The sequence below is a fragment of the Podarcis bocagei genome (assembly GCF_964188305.1).
Source record: "Podarcis bocagei genome assembly, chromosome: 4".
NCBI classification, from domain to species: domain Eukaryota; kingdom Metazoa; phylum Chordata; class Lepidosauria; order Squamata; family Lacertidae; genus Podarcis; species Podarcis bocagei.
The window spans coordinates 75,400,299-75,421,900 of record NC_138128.1 but is presented as its reverse complement, the minus strand read 5'-3'; the positions used below and the strand labels follow the sequence as shown (position 1 = coordinate 75,421,900).

General features: G+C 39.7%; 1 protein-coding gene across 5 annotated transcripts in view; it reads right to left on the bottom strand.

The window, feature by feature from the left end:
- The window catches only part of CTNNA3 (catenin alpha 3), a 559,480-nt gene that overhangs the window by 93,308 nt on the left and 444,570 nt on the right, over positions 1–21,602 (bottom strand). For all 5 annotated transcript variants that reach the window (XM_081190844.1, XM_081190843.1, XM_081190842.1 and 2 more), the window contains one exon: positions 327–478. In XM_081190844.1, the coding sequence (XP_081046970.1) occupies positions 327–478 (152 nt within the window). The remainder of the gene's footprint in view (positions 1–326; positions 479–21,602) is intronic.

The window sequence follows — 21,602 nt, the reverse complement described above, 5'->3', positions numbered from 1 at the left end:
GCAATAACTCTTGCTTATTTTATTTTGCTAATGTGTTTTATTTGTTATATTATTTGGCTTGGACAAAGAATACACATAAAGCATACATATTTGTGTCTACAAAGAGGATATCTGTGAGCAGTACAGATTCTTCCTAAGTAGGAGAAACCACACACTGCACACCTTCTCTCTCCAGAGGCTGGTTCTGAATGCAGTTTCTCGAAACAAAATGCAAACTATTTTTTGAAAGAATTTGTCTTTCACACTTGCTTAGTCACTTGGCTTTAGCTCTTGTTCATGACTAATTTGTGTTAATTGGCAATGCATGAAAGAATGAAGACACTTACCCGAATCATCATAACTGAACATCTAATGTCATGAATTGTGTCATAGACCTTCTTGGAGATGTCAACAAACTGATTGTCATCAAACAGATGAATTGTATTCCTGCTTATCTTTTCCAATGCAGTGTTGACTTGACCAATAAACTCTGGAATCACTGTTAAATCAAGTTAAAAAGAGAGAGAATTTTTAAGGCAATTGTAGAATGTCTTCTTAGCCATTATCTTTCAGTTTTGAGAAATCCCATGTATTTGTTTTTTGTTTTTAAAAGCTTTTGGGGACCATAGTGGAAAGGAAAAAGAAAATGGAAGGTAGACACCTAGGTTAATAATAATGCAACGCATTAAAATTCCATTTGCCAACCAGTAAAGACTTTTAAAGGGGTGGGGATTAAGTCTTGATTCACATGATTGCTCCATGCATCATACCCAGTGGAAATCTCCCAGAACTTGCTGTACTTCGGCTCCCTGCTCATGTTTTTTATTAGTCCAGGACACAGTAGAGAAAGGAAATGGTTAGGCAGAAGGGAGAGAAAGTGAATAAATGGTCGGTAACAATACAAGAATCAGTTCCTGCATTTCCCATCTTGTTTATTTTCTTTCACTTACTCCCCCCCCCCCAAGTTGGGTCCACATGGAGAATTGTTTTGTTTGTGTCATATTTCCAAGGACTGGCTTTGTCTGGCAACCTCTCTTTGTCCTGCTCTGGAGGAAGGGCACAAGAGCTCAGAATACTTTGCCAGGTTTGATGCCTGAGCTCAGTTTCAGGGACATTGCTCTATCAATTTAGTCCGAGGCACACGAGCACTAAGGGATTGTATAATAAGAACTAGGAACCAAAGTACACATTATTATGAAGGGAAGGGTCAGGAATACATCTACATGTACATTTGATTATCTGATTATGCATATAAACTTTCTCTAACCGAGCTCTAACCTGCATTTTGCAACCTGCTTTTGTAGATACCTTATGAATGTACAAACTGCACGCATGCAAGGACCAGATAGACAATCAGATGAACATATGAAGATTACAAAAAGGACAGTGTGCACAATCCTGGCATTATCCTTCACGTGTTCGCTTGGTCACTTGAAAAGGGCTAATGTGTGCTGCCTTTCCCATTGTGTACCTCTCAAAAGCATGAAGGAGGCAAAATTCATCCTGCATCCTACTAAGTAATTTCCATGCTGACTAAAATAAAAGGGTGTGAACCATAACAAAATTAACTGCATTTTCCTCCAATGATCGATTTTGTATTCAAATAATTTATGACGGCTAAGCAATGCTATAAGTGCAATAGTCCACATTGCTAAGACGTTGGCACTGCTACCACTAGCTAAAGTTATAATGACCTTTTTATCCCATAGGGCTTCCCCATAGAAAGTCTCAGAATGGAGTCGTATCTTCAGACTTATTAAAAATAAAATGTAAAGAAACTTTCTGTGTAAAAGCTCAGCCAAGAGCTCTTTTTTTGAGTTTTATTTCCACAAGTTTTAAGTACCCATGAGTTAGGAGGTGCTCTGCCAAAAGCATAGAAGGTTTTTAGCATGAATTGTGAGGCAATCTTTGATTTGTAAAAGGTCACATGAGCATCCCTATCCAAAGCTGGTTCTAACGGAATAGCATTTGACCTTCTGGTGACCTCAATGGAAAGCACTTTAATGTTCTCTGTATGTCTTAAGAGGGATCTTACTAAAAGATTAGACAGGCTATTTAGCTAGCATAAGTTTAACTGTGCTTGCTTATTATAATTATAACCATCACTGTGGTTCTTCATTTTATTGTACCTTTTCCTGACGAGCTGGTGTATAGGCACTATAGCCCAGTAAAAAAATTTAACTTAAACGTATATATTGATTGAATGATACCACAGATCAGTTACCACCTATCCACTACAAAAACAATCCTGACATTAATAAGATACAAGGAGAAAAAGAACTATTACTTTCCGTCAAAACTCAGTAAAGGAAATTGTCACTGCAAAGAAGCCTTTTTTCAACTCCTAAATGATATGCAAGTTCTTATGGTGGTTTTGAACAATTCACAAGCAGAAACAACTATTTGGTTAAGAAATCTGGTGTGTCAACATGAAAAAGTCTGCAGTCCTATCCACATCAACTAAATTGCATCATCTCTGCAGGATGCCTGAGAAAACATGTTTGGGTTTGGGCTGCAGGAATATGAACTGGGTATCAGTTCTTCCTCCCTTCTTTTCCTGCTTTGTCCCTTTATATCCAAGCCTCATTTACAAAAAAAATTCTGGTGAAAAAGTGGGACTTCAGATGTGCTTGTGCAACATGCGAACATTCCAACATCCCTAAAGCATCATCTCTTTTTTAAAGAGAATCAAGGAACATAAGGAACCTTGATACTAGGAACCTAAGGCCCAAGAGGCATACCATTCAAAAAATATTAAATACTGTATGCTACCAAGTATACGAAAGAGGAAAAAGATAAATGGATATAGTTCAATATTCCAGATATTAAACAGAATCTTTAACCCAGAATATATAAAGTACTTAACTTGACAAGACATTTGCACCCTTAGATCTCAGATCACACCAGTTGGTCCTAATACATTTTAACGCTTGGCACATAAACTGATCATATATTAAGCATGCCAAGGAGCCCAAGGCAAATTTCCATTTCAAATACAGGTGAACTGAGTTTCTTATCTTAAGCTTTCACGTTCCGATTTTCAATGCTATCTATAATTGAAGGAGTCACATGTTGAGTTTTGATTGTTGGCTTTGATTTGTTACGTATTTTGAAAACCTATGCTTTCTGCATGCAGGCCAGGCAGATCAGACACTAGTGTTTCTGTTGCCAGCCACATTGTTTGCAATGGGGAATTCAGATTGATTTAACTGTTCTGATTATGAAAATGGATTCCTATCAGAAGTACTATAAGTCTGCTAACAGTGATAGACAAAGGGTAAACATTTTGTGCACGCACAAATCTTAGGAGCCAGCAAATTTTTCAATTGAGATGAAAGCACAAGTAACAGGACTGCTTGGAACTTGCTCTTCTTAGTATATTCTATTTTTTGCCACAGCCTACCCCACTGCCATTCTTTTAGGCAATGATTAGTTAAGAAGTTCCAGGACTCAAGCAACATGGAAATAACTTTAAAAGTCCTCCAAGGAAGTTTTTAATATTTAATGCTGTACTGTTTTTAACACTTGATTGGGAGCAGCCCAGAGTGGCTGGGGAAACTCAGCCAGATGGGCGGGGTATAAATAATAAATTATTATTGTTGTTATTATTATAAACTGTATACCAGTTTACACTAGTGCACAGTTTAAAATAAATTGAAGTGTTGGTAAATTCTTATTACTGCACAAACAACACTTTTGGAAATTAGACTTAAATGTGTCTCCAATTTCTAGTTGAGAAAAAAGTGTAACTCCAAATGTCAGAATCTTGGAAAGCACTGATGTATCTGCTATAGTATATAAATAATTCTAATAGACTAGATAAGATAACCTTCTAATGTAAGAGAACGGAATTAGCCAAGGGGTGTGTGGGTGGGTGTACACACACACATACATAAATGTATTGGCCAAAATGTTTTAAGTGCCGTTGGGTCATCATTCATAATATGCACAAATAATTCCAGGGCAAGTTATTAACAGTACAGCAGAATCCATAATGAGTAGTTGAGAAATGATCTGTTCAAATATAGATGAAAATGAAACAAAGAAGAGAAAAAGAATGATTGTATTAATGCAGTAGAAAACTATTTTGGCTCTTTAAAGAAGCTTGAACTGTATGACACAGGCAATCTCTGGATATCACAGAAATCTAAGCTTCTTTGCAATTAGTTTTTGCAATGCAGTACAGAAAAGGGAAAGATTAAGTTGTTTCTAAATTTTGTTACATGGTGGCATAGACATTCTGTAATGTTTCTGTAATTAAATGTCATTGGTTTCAATTTTGTACAATATCACGAGAGACAGCTCATAAGGACATCCATAAGTGGGGGGCTAACCAGATCTGCCACAACATGCTTTTTATATCTGCTCTACATCTTAGGCCTTGATTGTTCATATTTAATCATAAATTATATAATAGCAAGCTTGAAGGCTAAAGTCAGAAAGGCTGATTAAAATATGATTCCAGGCACAGTGGGAAGGAGGGTGCAGAACATGCAATAACGTATTTCCCTTTTGGTAATTAAAAAAAATAAAATTCTTTTATTAATTTTCAAAAAACAAAAAAAATAAAAGCAACAATACATATTCAAACATAGAAAAAAGTAGAGTTGACTTCCCCCTATTCCCTTTCCTGGTTCCATTGTTTATCATCATACCGCCTGTCCATTTTAAATTATAAAATCATTAAAATTACTTATTGTCCAATCACAATGTCTTTACAAGCCTTTTTAATCCTTTTGGTAATTTTTACGTAACAGGAAAATATCTGGTTAAATGCCACCTCAGCCACAAATTCATCCAGCGGCTTTAGCCAAGGCTCTGTTGTCTCAGCTGCGCCACTCTCTACCTGCAAAATGGGGATAGCAACACTGACCTGTTTTATGAGGGGCTTTTTGAACATTTATAATGTGCTACATATATGCTAAATATCCTGTGGGATTTGCAGGCCAATTCTAAACATGTTTGCTCTGCAGTCCCACCCTGCAACCATGTGTTTCTCGCATCTTGGCAAGAATGCCTAGGACTATAGCCTTAATTTAAGCATCTTGTTAGAAAGCGTCAGCATCCTTCGGGGTTCGGGAAGCCAGCTGCCTAGCCCCCAGCTGGATCATGCCCTTCCAGCAGTGACGATCCCCCGATCTCTGGTGTGATGTAAATCAGCAACTCAGACTTCAAAGCCTGAGCACACTATATCAGCAGAGCATACTGTGCAAACAGAAGTGGCGTGAGGCTTGTGGAAGCATATTAACAAGCTACAGATTTATTAAGCATAAATCAGGACAAGGAAAACATGTTGTCTCTCTTTCGTCTCATCAGAGAGTGTCAAGAGCAACAGAAGTTCCCAGCAAACCGTGCTGGAATGTAAACAGATATGAGACACGCAACAGTTCCATGTCTGCAACTAAAGGTGGAATGGAAATTCCCAACAGAAAGCACCCCCACCCTAAGGAGTTGATTTACACAACTTCTGACACATTACCTGCAGCAGTGGATGGCAGGGTGGGGCTGCAGCATTCACCTGATCTCTCTTGATTGTTACAGCAAATCAGGATGGAGAGGAGGAGAAAGAACACAGCGGTGACAAGGTCATTTTGGTGTAAAGACACTGGTAGGAGTGCTGCATTGGTTCCACTTTGCACCTTGCTGGAGATCAGGTAAGTGTCACAGTCACACCATGCTATCTGATGCAGTTTCTCTGGCCTTCATCCCACCCTATGTTCAGAGGAAGCAATGGACAGCAAGGAGACACCTCTCAGAGAGTTGTTATTTATTCCCTACTACAGAACATTCCAGGCCAGAAGAAATTGCTTTGCCTAACTCCTCAGACTTAGAAAACACTCTCTCGGGGGCCACCAGGTGGTACATTGGAAGATGGCTTACAATAACATCTCTCCGACCCACACAAGGTAATTAAGAGGCTGCTATGGGAAGTATGCAGCCTTCCCGACCCCCCAAGGAGATGGGGGGGGGACTGCCTTGCCAGCAGTGTCCATAATGCACCCCCGGACCGAAAGAAAGGGGTGCCCGGTCACTTGGCACGAGCCCTCGGTGAAGTCGGCTCTTCCTGACGCTTTCTCCAATCAGCGCACTGGTTCGCTTCATCTCGAAAATATAATTGGAAATATATAATTGGAAAGAAGCTGAAGCACATACATCAAGCGAGGTTCGGGAGTTAAGACTGCTGATTAATGGATCTCTGGGACCGGAGCAACAGGCGGGACAAATAAATCAAGTGATGAATCACCATTAAGAGACTGGTATGTTTGGAGTGAAACGGAAGGGGGATGGAGGAAAACTTTTCTTTTCTTTGCTTTATGTGAGTATTAATAACCCTCCACCTCAGAAAGAAGAATCGTTGCATTTTATTAATCACAAGCAGGATTTTAAGAACCGTGTGGAGAGAATTATGGATCAAAGAGACGATTGGTAAACACCGGAGAACGGAGGAAAATTTTATGACGCAGTTTTAAATGGCGTCTCGCTAAGACAGGCTTGTCTAAGAAAGACGGGGGGGGGGGGGGAGGACCAGGATCAATGGAATGTGAATGATGACTGGAATATGATCTAAACCTGGCAGAGCCCTCGGATATACTTGGAAAGCCTGGGAAAATTATTGGACAGACCGAGGATAAATTCTTTACGGAGGTGTGGAATGGCGGCTGTCCCTGATATGATTTTTGGAGACTGTAAAACCCACACAGAGGATGTTTGCTCTCAACCCGCTTGTGAAGTTTATCAGAGATCGCAAAGAAAGGAATATACGATAATAACAACAAGAAGATGAAGAAAGTAATAAAGAGACTATCCGGATAGAACTGGATAGAACTGTCTAATTAAAGCAGCAATAAAAGTGATGCTTGGACCCCCGTTTGGAGCTTGAAGTATGGGTACCCTTAACAAAATTTAAAAAATTTGGCTGTATAATTTGGAACTAATGTGATTTGGAAATAATGTGATTTGATTGGCCTGTTAATAAAAATTATATTTAAAAGAAAAGAAAAGAAAAGAAAAGAAAAGAAAAGAAAAGAAAAGAAAAGAAAAGAAAAGACTCTCTCAATGCAATCCCTATCACCTCCATGTCACGGGAGCGAACAGCTGCAGAATTGGGCAATAAACCCATAAACGCTTACTGGATTTTTGTAAAATAAAAGTTCAGGTTATACAACATAAACAATAGAAAATGGCTTTAGAACATCTCCTGAGGCTTAAAACTGAGATTGATTCAGCAAAAATTAATGTTTCAAGTATTATCTAATACAGATAGATGCTGAAGGTGTAATGCTGGAAATGGCTCATTGAGACATGTGTTTTAGAAGGGAATTCAGGGAAGTAAAGGTTCTCAAGGGCTACTAGCCTTGATGGCTATGTTCTGCCTCCATAGTTGGGGGCAGTATTCTTCCAAATACCAGTTAACAGAAGTCACAGGAGAAGAAAGTGCTCTTACATTTGGGTCCTGCTTGCGGGATTCCCACAGGCATCTAGATGGCTACTGAGAAAACAAGATGCTAGACTAGAAGGGCCCCCCGACCTGATCCAGCAGCTGTTCTTATGTTCCAATGATATGGGTATGTCCAATGATACAAACAACAACTTCAGACCAAAATGAATGTCTCAATTTTGTACTGCTGAAACCCTCGATATTTGTAGACTATTGTGCACCTTTGAATTGCTACTTTCTGTTTAAGTGTATGAGACAGGGAGTTGTGGCCATCCTGCCCATGTAACGCTTTTGCCCACCCTAAAAAGAGAATGACAGGCTGAGGCCACACCCACCTGCATACGCTCTCCTCAGCGAGGAAGAGATGGTGCCCAAGTGTTCATGTTGCTGATGCTGCCTGCCTGAAGGAGAGTGGGCCATTTTAACCTCATGCTGACACTGTCTTCTTGAAGAGGAGAGACATGCCGTTGTGACCTCAGGCTGATGCTGTCTGCCTGAAGACAACATTGGCCTCTGACTACACACTGCTGTCCATTTGCAAGACAAATATACCCTTTGTACCCAGGACCACATAGGAATTAATTATTTTTTTAGTCCCATCCTGTCGTGTGCATGCTTTTCTTCCCAGGGGTTACCAAAGCTTTCTAGGACATGGGTGAATGCTGGCAAACCTGTGTGATGTTTGCCCGCTGTGCTATGTTCTCATACTGCCTGCCAGTCATCTCTCAAATCAATGAGAGCTACCGAAGAGTGAGCAGTCAACCTGTGGGGATGAGAAAACATCAGAAAACCAACTCGAGAAGGTCTGTTGTCATTCCTACAGGGAAGAGAGATCTGAAACTAAATGGACAATGGAAACTAATTTTTATTTAAAAAAGAAGAAGACTAAACTGGAACTTTAATACCTCCTACAGACCCTGGTCCACATGATGTGTATTCCATATTGAATTTATAGATAATGTGGCTGTTCATAATTGAGAAGAATATTTTTGCATAGCGTTGGATTACTTCATTTTAAAAAGATATAATGGGAATTGTTTTCAAAGGAAAAAATTGCATTAAGGTAAATGGAACTGAGAAGCTATGTTAAGAACATTTTTGCCTTTCATTATCTCAGCAGAATTAATCTGGAGGTCAGTAATAAAGGCAGGAAAATATTTAACCAGAATGGAGAAATGTTACAAATAACAATATTTCAGTATAAAGGCTGTGAGCTAGATTTAGTCTGCACGTCTAGAACAAAGAGAATAATGTAGCTTTATTGAAAAGAACATTTACAGAATCTAGACTTAATAGCACAATCATATTAATTTTTTAGATGTGTATCCCACCCGCTCAGAAGCAGGTCCCTTTATGTCCAATGAGTCTTATTCTCCACTAAGCATGTATACAATTGCGCCCTAAATAACCATTACTATAGTAAACCTTTGGCATACCATCTATGCTTAGAGGTCTTACCCCTGCCTCATGGATAGAGAACCTGTGATCCTGCAGGCATTGTTGGACTCCAACCTCCATCAGTCTCAGCCAGCATGGCCAATGGTAAGAATGATGGGAATCAGAGTTCAGCAATATCTGGAGGGCTGCAGGTTCCCCAGGTTCTGCCTTACATAATGTCATTACTGTATTGCATTGCCCCAAGAACAGGAGGAAAGACAAGGATGAAGCAGCTACAGTGAATGATTACCACAGCTTTCTTAAGGGATCAAACACCTATGGGGTAATGGATATAGTGTCACATTTTTTGGCAGTACCTACCCTGGCTTTGAGCCCCATAACTACTAGTATCTTGTGAAGCAGAAAGCACCTCCAGTCCTGAACAGCCAATCCTCCAGGTTAGCAAAATTAATTCTGCCCAAAGGGACTCTAAAACCACCCCAGGTGGCACATGCATTTCTGGAGTACACTAGGAAATGGAGAGAGACTTGTGGGTACTTTTAATTTCTCCCCGGGCACTCCTGTCATCCAGGGTTGGCAAGCCCAGGGTTCATTGTGGGACAAAGTCTGGACTGGAGTGACCAAGGAAACAGTAAAAGGACTTGTAGTAACATAGAAAGCTGCCTTACACGGAGGCAGACCATTAGTCCATCTACACCAAGACTGCATACCCTCCAACATTTCTCCAGTGAAAATAGGGATGTCCTATTCAAATAAATAAATAAATAAATAAATAAATAAATAAATAAATAAAGCCCCACCCATCTCACTGGGTTGCTCCAGCTACTCTGGGCAGCTCCCAACACTATAAAAACCTAAAACATTAAACACTTAAAATCTTCCCTATACAGGGTAACCTCCAGATGTCTTCTAAAGGTTGCATAGTTTCTTATCTCCTTGGCTTGACATGCCCTCCAACATTTCTCCAATGAAAATAGGGACATCCTAAGGAAAAGTAGGACATTCCAGGATCAAATAAGAAACTGAGACAGCTTCTGTAAATCTGGGACTGTCCCTGAAAAATAGGGACACTTGGAGGGGCTGGAATTGGGGACCATTTTGCCCCAGCAGGCCACATCTTCTCCCTCCACTCCTGCACATCAACTTTGACAGATGGCAGAGCCACCCACTTGGTGTCAGGTGATTGGTAAGTGTGTGGTTCCACACAACTGTCTAAGCTGGGCTGCAGGGTATGGGGGGAGGGGGCCACTTCAGCAGTACATCCTCTGCAGGGAACATGCTGGCAAAGCAGCATCCAGCACAATTGAACTCAGAGTGGAAAGTGCAATCCTCCTGGCTGCAAGAGGATTTTTTTTTTATTTTTTTTTTGCCAGCTTGTTCTCTGGCAGCGATAGGACTGGCAGCATAGCACCCAGCGGAATTGAACCACACCCCCAATCATCAGCTGACATCACCCAGTAACATCAGCTGGTGGTCAGGTGGCTGTGGTTTTTGTGTTTTTTTTAAAAAAAAATTATTGGTTTTCACAAAATTAAAAAACACACTAACAAATAAACAGACAAACATAAATCATAACTTTATTAAACCTAATCTTCTTGTTAAATTACTTCCTCGTATCCTCCTAGCTGAATTTCAATGAATATCATTTTAACAGTTTTCCAAATCAAAGTTCTTAAAATCTTAACTTAATCACTTAACATCAGTCTTTCTTCCCAATTTAGCATTAAATATAGTAATTCTTCGCATTACTTATTTAATTCCTAGGCCTAGCTGGTAATTGCAAGCTTTTTCCAATTAATTTAACTTGATATATTTAGCTAAATAGTCATTAAATTTATTCCATTCTTCCTGATACTCCTCCTCATTCTGGTCACGGACTCTGCCGGTCAGGTCGGCTAGCTCCAAAAAGTCCATCATCTTCATCTGCCATTCTTCCACAGTTGGTAGTTCTTGCGTTTTCCACTTCTTAGCTAGTAATATTTGAGCAGCAGTTGTGGCATACAAAAATAATTTAACATCTTTCTTGGGCAATTCCAAGCCTGTTATTCCAACAAGAAAGGCCTCTGGTTTCTTTATAAATGTATATTTCAACATTTTTTTCAATTCGTTATCTTTTCCCAGAAGTCTTTCACCTTGGGGCAGGTCCACCACATGTGATAAAAAGTACCTTCTTTTTCTTTACATTTCCAACATAGGTTGTCACAGTTATGATAAATCTTTGCTAATTTAACAGGGGTCAAGTACCATCTATACATCATTTTCATTATATTCTCTTTTAACATTGTACATGCAGTGAACGTAACCCCTTTCTTCCACAATCTTTCCCAATCCTCAAACATTATCTTATGTCCTACATCTCTTGCCCAATCTATCATTACTGATTTAACTTGTTCATCCTTTGTATGCCACTCCAACAGTAACTTATACATTTCAGACAGATTTTTAACTTTAGAATACAACAACTCCGTCTCCAGTGGTTTGGGGTAAATGGCGTCGTGGGCCAATCTTGGCCTGTAGGCAAGAGGTTCTGCAGCCCTGGCTTATACTGGATGGAAGCAAGCTCCCTACGGTTTCAAAGAGAGAACAGCCCTACCTGAAGATGCCAGCGACATGAGTGCTCTTTGTATATGGGTTGAGCCACCTCAGCATGATTGGACCTCACACTGCAGGGGTGAATCTGTAAATGATCTATGGAATTGGCCCTGTCCATGTTGTTACCCAATTGAAATGGGGATTAGTTTCACACCACCATGACGTACCGTAATCATGACTTTTCTAACTTTACAGCAGTGTGAATGGATTCAGTATTGATTATGTATTTTGACTGGCTTCTCAGCATTAATCTACATCCATGTGAATCCAGTCAAGGAACAGTGCTTCTGTAGAAGCACTGAAAAACACATGCTTTAAAAACATTCCTTATTTTATCATAAAAAGGAAGCCATATATGTTATCCCCATAGGATTAAAAAAAACCCCTGCTTGTTCTGTTTACAGAAGCCGAGATATTTTGCCAATTTCCATTTGCTTACATGTTTGTCTTTATGAAGCTCATAAAATAACAATGGGAATTGAATTCAATAGCAAAAAAAAAAAAAGCCCAGTATTCATTTCTACTTGAATGACAGTGAGTGGGTTTTTTAGCTCTTGCCTGGAGCATGCCTTTTGCAAATGCAAAACAAAGCAGTTTCCTAATAAGGTTTCCTCACTGAAGCTGAACTTCCTTTACCCAAACGTGGAGGCTGCGGTTCAGACACATCCATCAATGGAAATGTGCTCTCCTAAGCAATGACCAAACAGCACACTGGAGCAAGTACCTTAAAAGAGAAGACAGCTTTTTGTTTTGTTGCGTAGTTGCTCCTAAAGTGGCATCACACTTGGTAAGAATTATGCATAGTGAAAAAATGTATTTTCACTGATCAGACAAATCCCAGAGTCCACACCTTATTAAAAACAGATTGTTGCTTATGAACTCATAGAAAAGGAGGGGTAGATGAATATAAAAAACACCCCCACAGCAACAGTATTCATTGAGTCAGAGATTTGAATATAAATAGCCACTTACGGGGAATCAGGGTGTGAAACTACAAAGCAGAAATGTTTGTATGCTGAGGATTTTTTATTTTATTTCTGGGAACAGTATTTCTTGCTCTCTACTAGAAACAAAGGTTACCAACTCTCCCTTCCCAGGAGAGTGATATCAAAAGCTCCACTGAAGGAGAAGTTTATTCACACTTAACTTCCCCACTGCTACCGTTCACTCAGCTGTTGTGGGATGCAGTATTCCACCTCTGGTGCTGATTTGCCACAAAGATGGCATGACTGACAAGCACAATCTATCCAGTGTTTCTCAATGACCAACAGAAAAAGAAAAGAACCCACACATTTTGGCCTGCTGGTACAAATTCACACTAAGACAAGGATCCTAGCTGCAATTGGGAGACAGAAACTATAGCTGGAAAGAGGGTTTTTTTACCCCTCTCCCAAAGAATCCACATATATGCTTTATATCGTATTTTCTAACTATGTTCTGAAACAGATGAAATAATTTCCACAAGCCAACTTAGATGTGCCAGGCCAACACATCTAAAGCTTCCATTGCCTTTTTTGCACCTGCATCACATGATAACACAGCAAAGTTGAATTCAGCAAAATAAATAAATAAAGATTTCCTCTATTGGTTCTAGCTAATAAGTTCTCAGACAGCTCAAATGTTTTAAGTATCTTGTTATTTTGCGGGATAAACATTAACATAATCCTTTAAGTAGTGTATAAGATGCTGTAATGAAGTGTTTCACTAAAGTGCTCCGTTGTTGCATATACTGAACCTATACCTGGGAATGATACTGAATGGCAGAGGACAATTTATAACCTACATTTTAAATCATGTCTTGAATTTTTGAGTTCATTCCCCGATTTATATTCAGTATGTTGTGCACAGATAATCCATTGTTATTAATGGATTTTATTATCCCGATGCAGCTTGCAAACAGAATGAAATCCCTGGCTTAGAACTCCAGGTAGAATTTCGAGGGTTCTATATTTGTCTTTTGAAAGAAGTCTGAAATACAAGAAATAGCTGAATTGATCTAAGAACATGAGGACATAGAAAGAGCCCTGCCGTATCAGACCAAAGACCCACCTAATCCAGCCGCCTATTCTCACAGTGGCCAACCATATGCTTATGGGAAGCTCATAGGAAAGACACCAGCATGACAGAACTCTCTCCACTTGCGCTCCCCATCAGCTGGTATTCAGGGGCACTCTGTGTTTGATACTGGAGGTAGTAAACAGCCATCACATTTAGTAGCCATGAAGACTCTTATACTCCATGAATTTGTCTAACCCACTTTTAAAACCATCCAAGTTGGTGGTCATCAACTCCATCTTGTGGCAGCAAATTCCATACCTTAACTAAGCACTGTGTGAAGAAGTAACTCCTTTTATCTAGCATGGGTAGCCTGTTGCTTCTGCTCTGCAATTCATGGATTGAATTCCAGGGCTCATGTTTCTGATGGAAGGGGAGCTAGTTGTGACAGAGGGAGATTTTCTATCAAAGGAAGGTTACTGAAGGGGAGCCTTGAGACCTAACTCCTTGCTTGTAATCCTCAAGAGCAAGAAGATAGAGGATTCCTATGCTCCCTCAAAGAGAGAGGGGGAAAATGTTCCACATCCATGGTTTCCCCTTTCCATAGGCTTTTCTTTCTTACTTTCTCTTTCTCTCTCTTTCTTTTTCTTTTGCTTACAGTTTTTGGACTTGTAAATCAAGTCTTGAAAACCTATTGATATTTTGTTTGCAAAACTCAATATGCCATGTTGTTCAGTCTCCTTTGTAGTTTGGGGTTTAGACAATTAATTGTTCAGCTTGGGGTTAAGGCAAATAATTTGTTCAGTTTGCTGCATCTTTGATGCTAGATGCTAGAGGTGAGCGGCCTCTATGGCACATTATAAAATCTGCAATTATTAGGGCAGAAGTGTACATTATTGCAGACATGGGACTTGTAGCTAAAACTGACATTTCACATGTCACATTCCTCTGCCTGTCCCCATTAAATGTAGTTTCACATCCCATGGTATGACACATCACTGTGCTTTTCCTTGTATGTGACAGCCCATGTAGTTGAGTGGCAACAGAGACATGCAGAACTTGACAACATTACATCATGAGCTATGAAACTACACATTATGGGGTGGGGAGGGAATACAATAGATACATTTGCCCTCTAAACAGAATCCCATGTCTGTTGCAGTATGCAGTTCAGCCTTTAGGCTATATGCAATCCTACCAAAGGAATTCCTCTCATAAGATGCCATTTGTGTTTAATTCACAAATGGCATTTTCTCTCTGACCAAGCCCTGTGACCTGCAGTTCACCAGTCACATAATGCTCTCTCTGAAATGTCTGTACTATGGCAAATTATCCTCCTCAATATTCTGTATTTTTTGATTACATCTTGAGCCCCATGATCTGCACTTTTTTCTAATTTAATGGAGATACATTTTGGCAGTTGAAAGCTGTAACTTGAGCTATTTATAGCCTTTAATGCTGAGTGAGATCTTGGAAATGACACCAATGTCCAAACAAGCTCAATATTTAAATGCAGAGGTGGGATTTCCCAAGCCAAATAAGTACCGCTCAGACATGGTGCTTATTTTTTGTTCAAGACAAATTGTCCATGACCAATTGTATCACTTTGACAAAACTATATTTACCACCAGACACAGGTGAAGCTGTGTACAGTTTCACTGATTTATTTCACAATAAACATTAAAACTGTAGCCCACACATGCATAACCCAGGTCAGATAATCGATGATGACATTTATTGACTGTTTAGTGGAAGAAAGGACAGGACAGGTAAATCCAGTGATTTGCTCCCAATGTCCCTTCCAGCAACTTATCAAACAGACAAGTGTATTTCTATCACATTTCAATTTAGCATAAGTTTTTTATATCCTATTTCTGCAATAATTCGCAATTTATAGAAAATCTGTCTAAATTCATAAATACACATAGTTCAATGTATTTTCTCCCAATTCTAAATATGCAGTGCTACATGCATTTTTGTACACATTTTGAGCAAAGATCAGCACTGCAAAGCTTGAAGAAGTGTGAAATCTGAAGGATAACAGTGTTCTAAGCTGCACATTTGTATGGGAGATGTGGAGCAGGTCAGTTTGTATCAGAATTCCTCAAGCATCCCTTGTGCTATCACTGATTTTCTGATTGAAGCTTTATGTACACAGCTCCACACATAGATCAGGAAAGGAACCACATATGCAGCATCCATTTGCATGTGCTATTCCACATCTACCTAGGGATGCCCAGGTGGAATGAAGCCTACTTCAACTGGCACATGTCCACCAGTAGAACTGGGGCATCTGTATTTATTGCTTAACACTTCCATGCATGTTCTATTATAATTTCCTGGGAAATGCATATGCCACATCTACAATGTTTAATTAGATCACATTTTCAAAGACAGCATGTTCAAAGAGTAATCCAGTTCTAAATATTCTACTTTTGATTCAAGTTAAACTGTATTGGAATTCAAGTCAAACCTGGGAGGCTTTAGTTTACATTTTATACACATTTTCAGTTTGACAACTTTTATATCACTTAATGATACACATGTAAAAAAAGAAGACAGACCAAGTCAATATAGGAAACATGCAGCATTATTTGGATCAGAAAGCATAATTGCTCAATAAGGCTAAAAATAAAAGCCAAGTAAGAGCATTGAGATTTTGGCTGCAGTGCTGCACACATTCAGCTGCTTTAATACCCAGTGAAGTTAGCGGAATTTACGCAGCCTGATTGTACACAGGGCTGCAGCCCTTTCCAATTAAATTTAGCCAATATGAAGCAAAGGCCAGTTAACCAAGAAAACCCAATCACAGGCAACTGGCATTTTGTAATAGTGTATCCAAAAAGTGCAAATAGTTTGGTTTGGGGTTTTTTTAAAAGAAGATTAAAGAGAATGTGGCAGAGAGAGAGAGAGAGAGAGAGAGAGAGAGCACTAAAGATCAGACAGCTTTCCAGCTTTTGCATCTGGCTCAATTAAAATTCCTGGCAATTCAGAACATGGTGACAGCTCACTGTGAGCAGTAGCCATGGCCCCACCTGCAAGGAAATGCGAAGTACCAATAGCCAGTCTAAAATCAGGAGAGAAAATAAACATAGTCTCTTTATTTTGTGTATGGTGAGAGTGCCAGTACCTCTATGAGTAAATGCTCTATTGGACATGAACAGAGATGGGTTTTGTACAGGTATCCGATATGATCTGACTAATCCATCCCTGGCTGCTGACTTTCTACTGTGCTTCCAGGCAGTGAGAAGTATTGCCCATTCATATGCTGAGCTTAGAGCTTTCTATCTTCCCCATGGCGAGGGACCATGGCTCAAGCTTTGCATTCTTAAGGTCTCAGGTATCCCTTGGTATCTCCAGTAGATAGAGATAGAAGTCCTCTTTCTTCCTGAGACCCTGAAGGAGGCTACCATTCAAGAGTAGAATATACTGTTCTAGATAAACAAATACAGCCCCCCCCCCCCGATTGCACACCATGGGTGCACAACGGCGTACAGTGGTACCTCGGGTTACATACACTTCAGGTTACAGACTCCGCTAACCCAGAAATAGTACCTTGGGTTAAGAACTTTGCTTCAGGATGAGAACAGAAATCGTGCGGCAGCAGCAGGAGGCCCCATTAGCTAAAGTGGTGCTTCAGGTTAAGAACAGTTTCAGGTTAAGAACGGACTTCCAGAACAAATTAAGTTCTTAACCCGAGATACTACTGTATACATGTGGCACCGGGAAATAAATAATTCAAATCAAATCTGGAAATGGTGAGGAGAGGAGACCCTCCCCAGAGCCTCCAGACTCCAGTGAGGGCAAAGGAAGCCCCAAAGAGACCGGAGGCACTGTGGGGCTTTGTTTACACTGCTCCGCCTCCCCCGCCTAACAGTTGGTGTCCAGGTTAGTGCAGCAGCCACTTTCCTGTGCATCCTCCAGGCTCCAACCAGCCCCAGAGCTTCAATTCTTGTTTTGGATACAGTATTTTTGGTCTGGATTGAAGAGAGAATGGCAGGAAGGATGTTTAGAGGCTGTGTAAAGGGTGCTCCACACTTTACGTGATTTCACTCATGTGCATGGGCCTAGAACGTAAGTAAGTTGGAGTTGCCTGCACTCCGACCTGGTATAAGGCTGCCTTCTTTCCATTGCTTTATGATTGTTACACACAGCACATAATGCAGAATTCAACTGAAGTTTTAAAGAACATTTTTTTAATCCTCATGTGCCCAGTTACTTGACAGCATGTTCTCAGCTTTTCAGGGCTCAACTGTGGCCTGAAAAGACATTATTCCAATTCAGAATATGCCCATGATGGCTTTCGTTTTCTCTGTTTTAATAAAACCACAATAAAGTTGTGTTTGCTCTTAAAAACACTTAAATGAAGTACTAGATAAAAGAAAACCAGGCCAGTAAAAGCCACTTTCTCATTCAGGTTCTCTTGCATACCATACAAACAGCATTAATTTGAAAATGTTAGATGTTCCACAGGTTATATAGATGAAACGCTACATGCGCTCCTCGTCCTTCTTTTGCAGAAAAAATATGCTTTTAAAATTTGTCACCTTTTCTGTCACGCTGCACAGCAACAAAAAAGGCAACAGATCCACAAACTGCAGAATTTTGGCAGTTCAATCTGGAATACAGGATAGGGCATGAACTTTAAGTGATGTTATAATATCAGTGACTGACAGGTGGGCAACCCAACCCACCTTTTGAAGTGATAATCACTGGATCCAGAGGGATCCAACTTCCCATGCCATAATCAATTTGTCAGCCTTTAAAGTGTGGCAGATTAACACAGCTGTTCCTTGGGGAGTAGCCTACGCACCACATATTAACATACCTCCCGACATTTCCACTTTTAACAGAATTGTTTGACAGTGATAATTTGTCATCCCTTTGGAAGGGCTTTCTCACAATAGTTTCTCTCATTCCACACATGTGCTGATGTAAGGAATACATCCCACCCCCTCACATAAAAATCTAGCAATTCTTCTAGAAACATTGGTTTATTTCATTCCTGTCACAGCCCTCATTTTCTGAATGACACCTTGCTTCTCAGAGGTGGGAAACTCAAGTGTGGTCAGATTGTACCTGGTATTAACTGAAATTATCACTAGCATTTGACTAAAGTGAAGTTAGAACTGGATTTGGGTGAACAACCTTTTTTGAAACACCTGAGAAATCTTTAGGAGAGAAAAAGGAAAATATACCCTCTTCAGCTACATCTGCAGGTGACATCATGGGTGTGGCCAGAACTCAGACTATACCTGAACTGGTAGCTTAGCAATTGAAATTTTCCTTGAAATCTGATTAAAATATCTGAACTTTTAATTGGAAACAGAAAAACAGATATTTTCTCCCCATGGGAAATATGTTAGCAAAAATCAACCATGTTAAGCCAGGTTGAACAGTCTGGGGTAAATCTAATCTGTGAAAAAGGTTGTTCTAGGTGGTTGTGGTTGTTGTTGTTTTTTAAATACTCTAGTCATTACAGTAAATAACTTGGAATAACTGAAATAATAATTTAATCATGGCAAGGTACCTTTCCTGGCAGACCGCTGACATTTAACAGTAAGTGTGGAGGGGGGAGGGACTCAAAATAAAACTCCGAGGTTCTTAATTAAACTGAAAACCAGTGAATATGCATCATTGCCAGTTGCCAAGAAATTTTCATCTGACTGGCACCAGGAAGATATTAAACTGAGTATAAATTTAAGATTAATAACCAGTCTCCAGAATGAGCTCAGACACACTAAAAGATAACACTCTATTTGTCAGTTTCCTGTCCTTTGCAGTGTCATCTCTATTATTGCACATTGTCGTCTCCAAATGTTTTATGCCATTACATATATTTTCAAGTCAAACAAAATAGCTGTAGCAGACCCAAATCTTTTTTGATCTAAGTAGTTCAGTATGAACACTCAACTCAAGCCATTGACTTTAGTGCTATGGCCCTTAAATAAGGAGATTACCTTTTCTCTAGGCTTCTGGTAACTTAATAGCTCAATGGGTATTGAATGCAGCAAGATATCTGATTAAAAGAGCAAAGGTGGTTGGTGGATACTAGCTACTAAACATATCCCACTTATCTGGGTGGGGACTAGTCAGATATCTGGGTTTTTAGATTACTCTCAAGAAGAAGCCTTCAAGGGCTAAAAGGACAAGATTGTCGGGGGGGGGGCGCTGGCTGGCTAGTGCAATCTGTCAACTTCCTCTTGTTCAGCATGTACATTTGTAAATAAAGAGACACCATAAAACACTCAGTCTCTGGTACATTCTCTTCACACAGTAACTGATAGTAATAGGTAGCCTCTGAAATCTCCTACTGCTTAAGTTAATGGGAAGGGTAAAACAACAGTAATTATCTCTAATTAGAGGTCTATACCAGGTACTGTAATTTAAGAATCACATGAAATTAAGTCATTAAAATGTAACTTCTCCCAGCTTTTAATATAGAAATATATGACCTATATAAACTGCCTGAAACTATACATTGAGTTGTTTTTCCCATTTTCATTATTTAGAACTTCCAGGTTAAAACAACAACAACATTCTGTTTCCTTAATTGAAAACATCTTGACAACATTGAAGTTGTTTCACTATAAATAAAGGATTAATTAAAATTAAAATTAAATTAATCAAAATCTAAATCTAAATCCATGCTCTCTCTTGTCCAGATGCTTTAATTGAATCCCACCCAATATATGTATATAACAATAAGGCTAGGCATATAAAGCTGATGTACTGATGTTATGCTTAAGACCAGTGTTATTTTTCTAGAAAATGAGGTGCTGGAACTCACTATGAACTTATAATAGCAATGGCAACCACCTGAGATGTGCTGGAACTGAGTTCTGGCTTTTAAAAAGCCCTGCTAAAGACTTGTCAAAAGTAAATGTGGATCTTACTTTAAGTGATATTCAACTTAGGTTAGACCCTTTGAAAATAATGGACTTTAGTTACTTGTCCATTGCTTTTAATGTGTCTCTTGATTATGGCTAACATTGGCTATCACCCCTTATCTAGAATAAATATATGTGTCTCTTTGCTTAGCTTAACATCATAAGAAACTTTAGGGAGGATAAATTAGTTAAAATATACAAATTAACTAATAAAATATACTATTAAGTGCTTAGGATTTTCAAGAAACATTAAAATAGTTTGATTGTATTCTGAATTGAGCTGAGTTATTTTCTTCATGTGATAGGATTATCAGAGACTGTAACTATGATGTGGGGTTTGAACATACATGCTTTCTACCATCTGAAGCTCTCTTGCTTGTACCCACTAACTGGCAGGATCTTACACAAGTTCCTGTTAGACAGGGAACCTAGACAATGCTCTCCTATTTGAAGTATTGAAATTTAAAATCTAAGCTTTGATTTGTTTATTTGAGATGTTTATTAATAAAAATAGGAAAAGAACTCAATACTTTGTACTTTAATTACCCAAACAAAAAATGAACCCACTAAATTAATAGGTGTACTCTGTGTTGAAGTGTAGTAATCAGGTTTGTTGGTTGTGTGGCAAGTTACCTCCCCCAATGAAATGAAGACACGGACACAATGATATAAGGTTAATGGGCGTAAATGGCCACAACTTTATTGATTACGAAAATTGAAGGTATTGGCCTTAGGCATTGGCTCCTATCGACTACCCGGCATGGTGACCGGGAAGGGTTGAACACAAACCGCGGGAGTCCTGTTGAAGTACGCCAACTAGGATCCCACGGGTGTCACCGCTCGGGGACGTGCCGGGGGCCCTACCTCGCAAGGTTTCGGACAAGGCCACGCCCCCCGGAGTCCTCTACCGGACTACCCCTTCACATTGGGGGAAGGTGATGGCGCTTCCTTCCCCCCCTCCATTTGTCTATCCATTGCCCCATGCCAATGCCTAACCTCCACACGAGCAAAGCTCGCCGCCAATACCTTCAAACCCGCAACCAATCCCTAATCCCTGCACTGATGTCCCCCCAACCACATGTCATTTCCTGCATCTGACAGATGCACGCCATCCCATCTGTAGAGGGCCTCATTGCTGAACTGGATGCCAGGGTGACCAATGACACACCCACCCAGATCCGCCACTCTACGCTCCACAGCCCGCTCCAAGACCTTTCTGGCCTTATTGATTCCCGCGGGGCTCACACAATCCAATACTTTGTACTTTAATTACCCAAACAAAAAATGAACGCACTAAATTAATAGGTGTA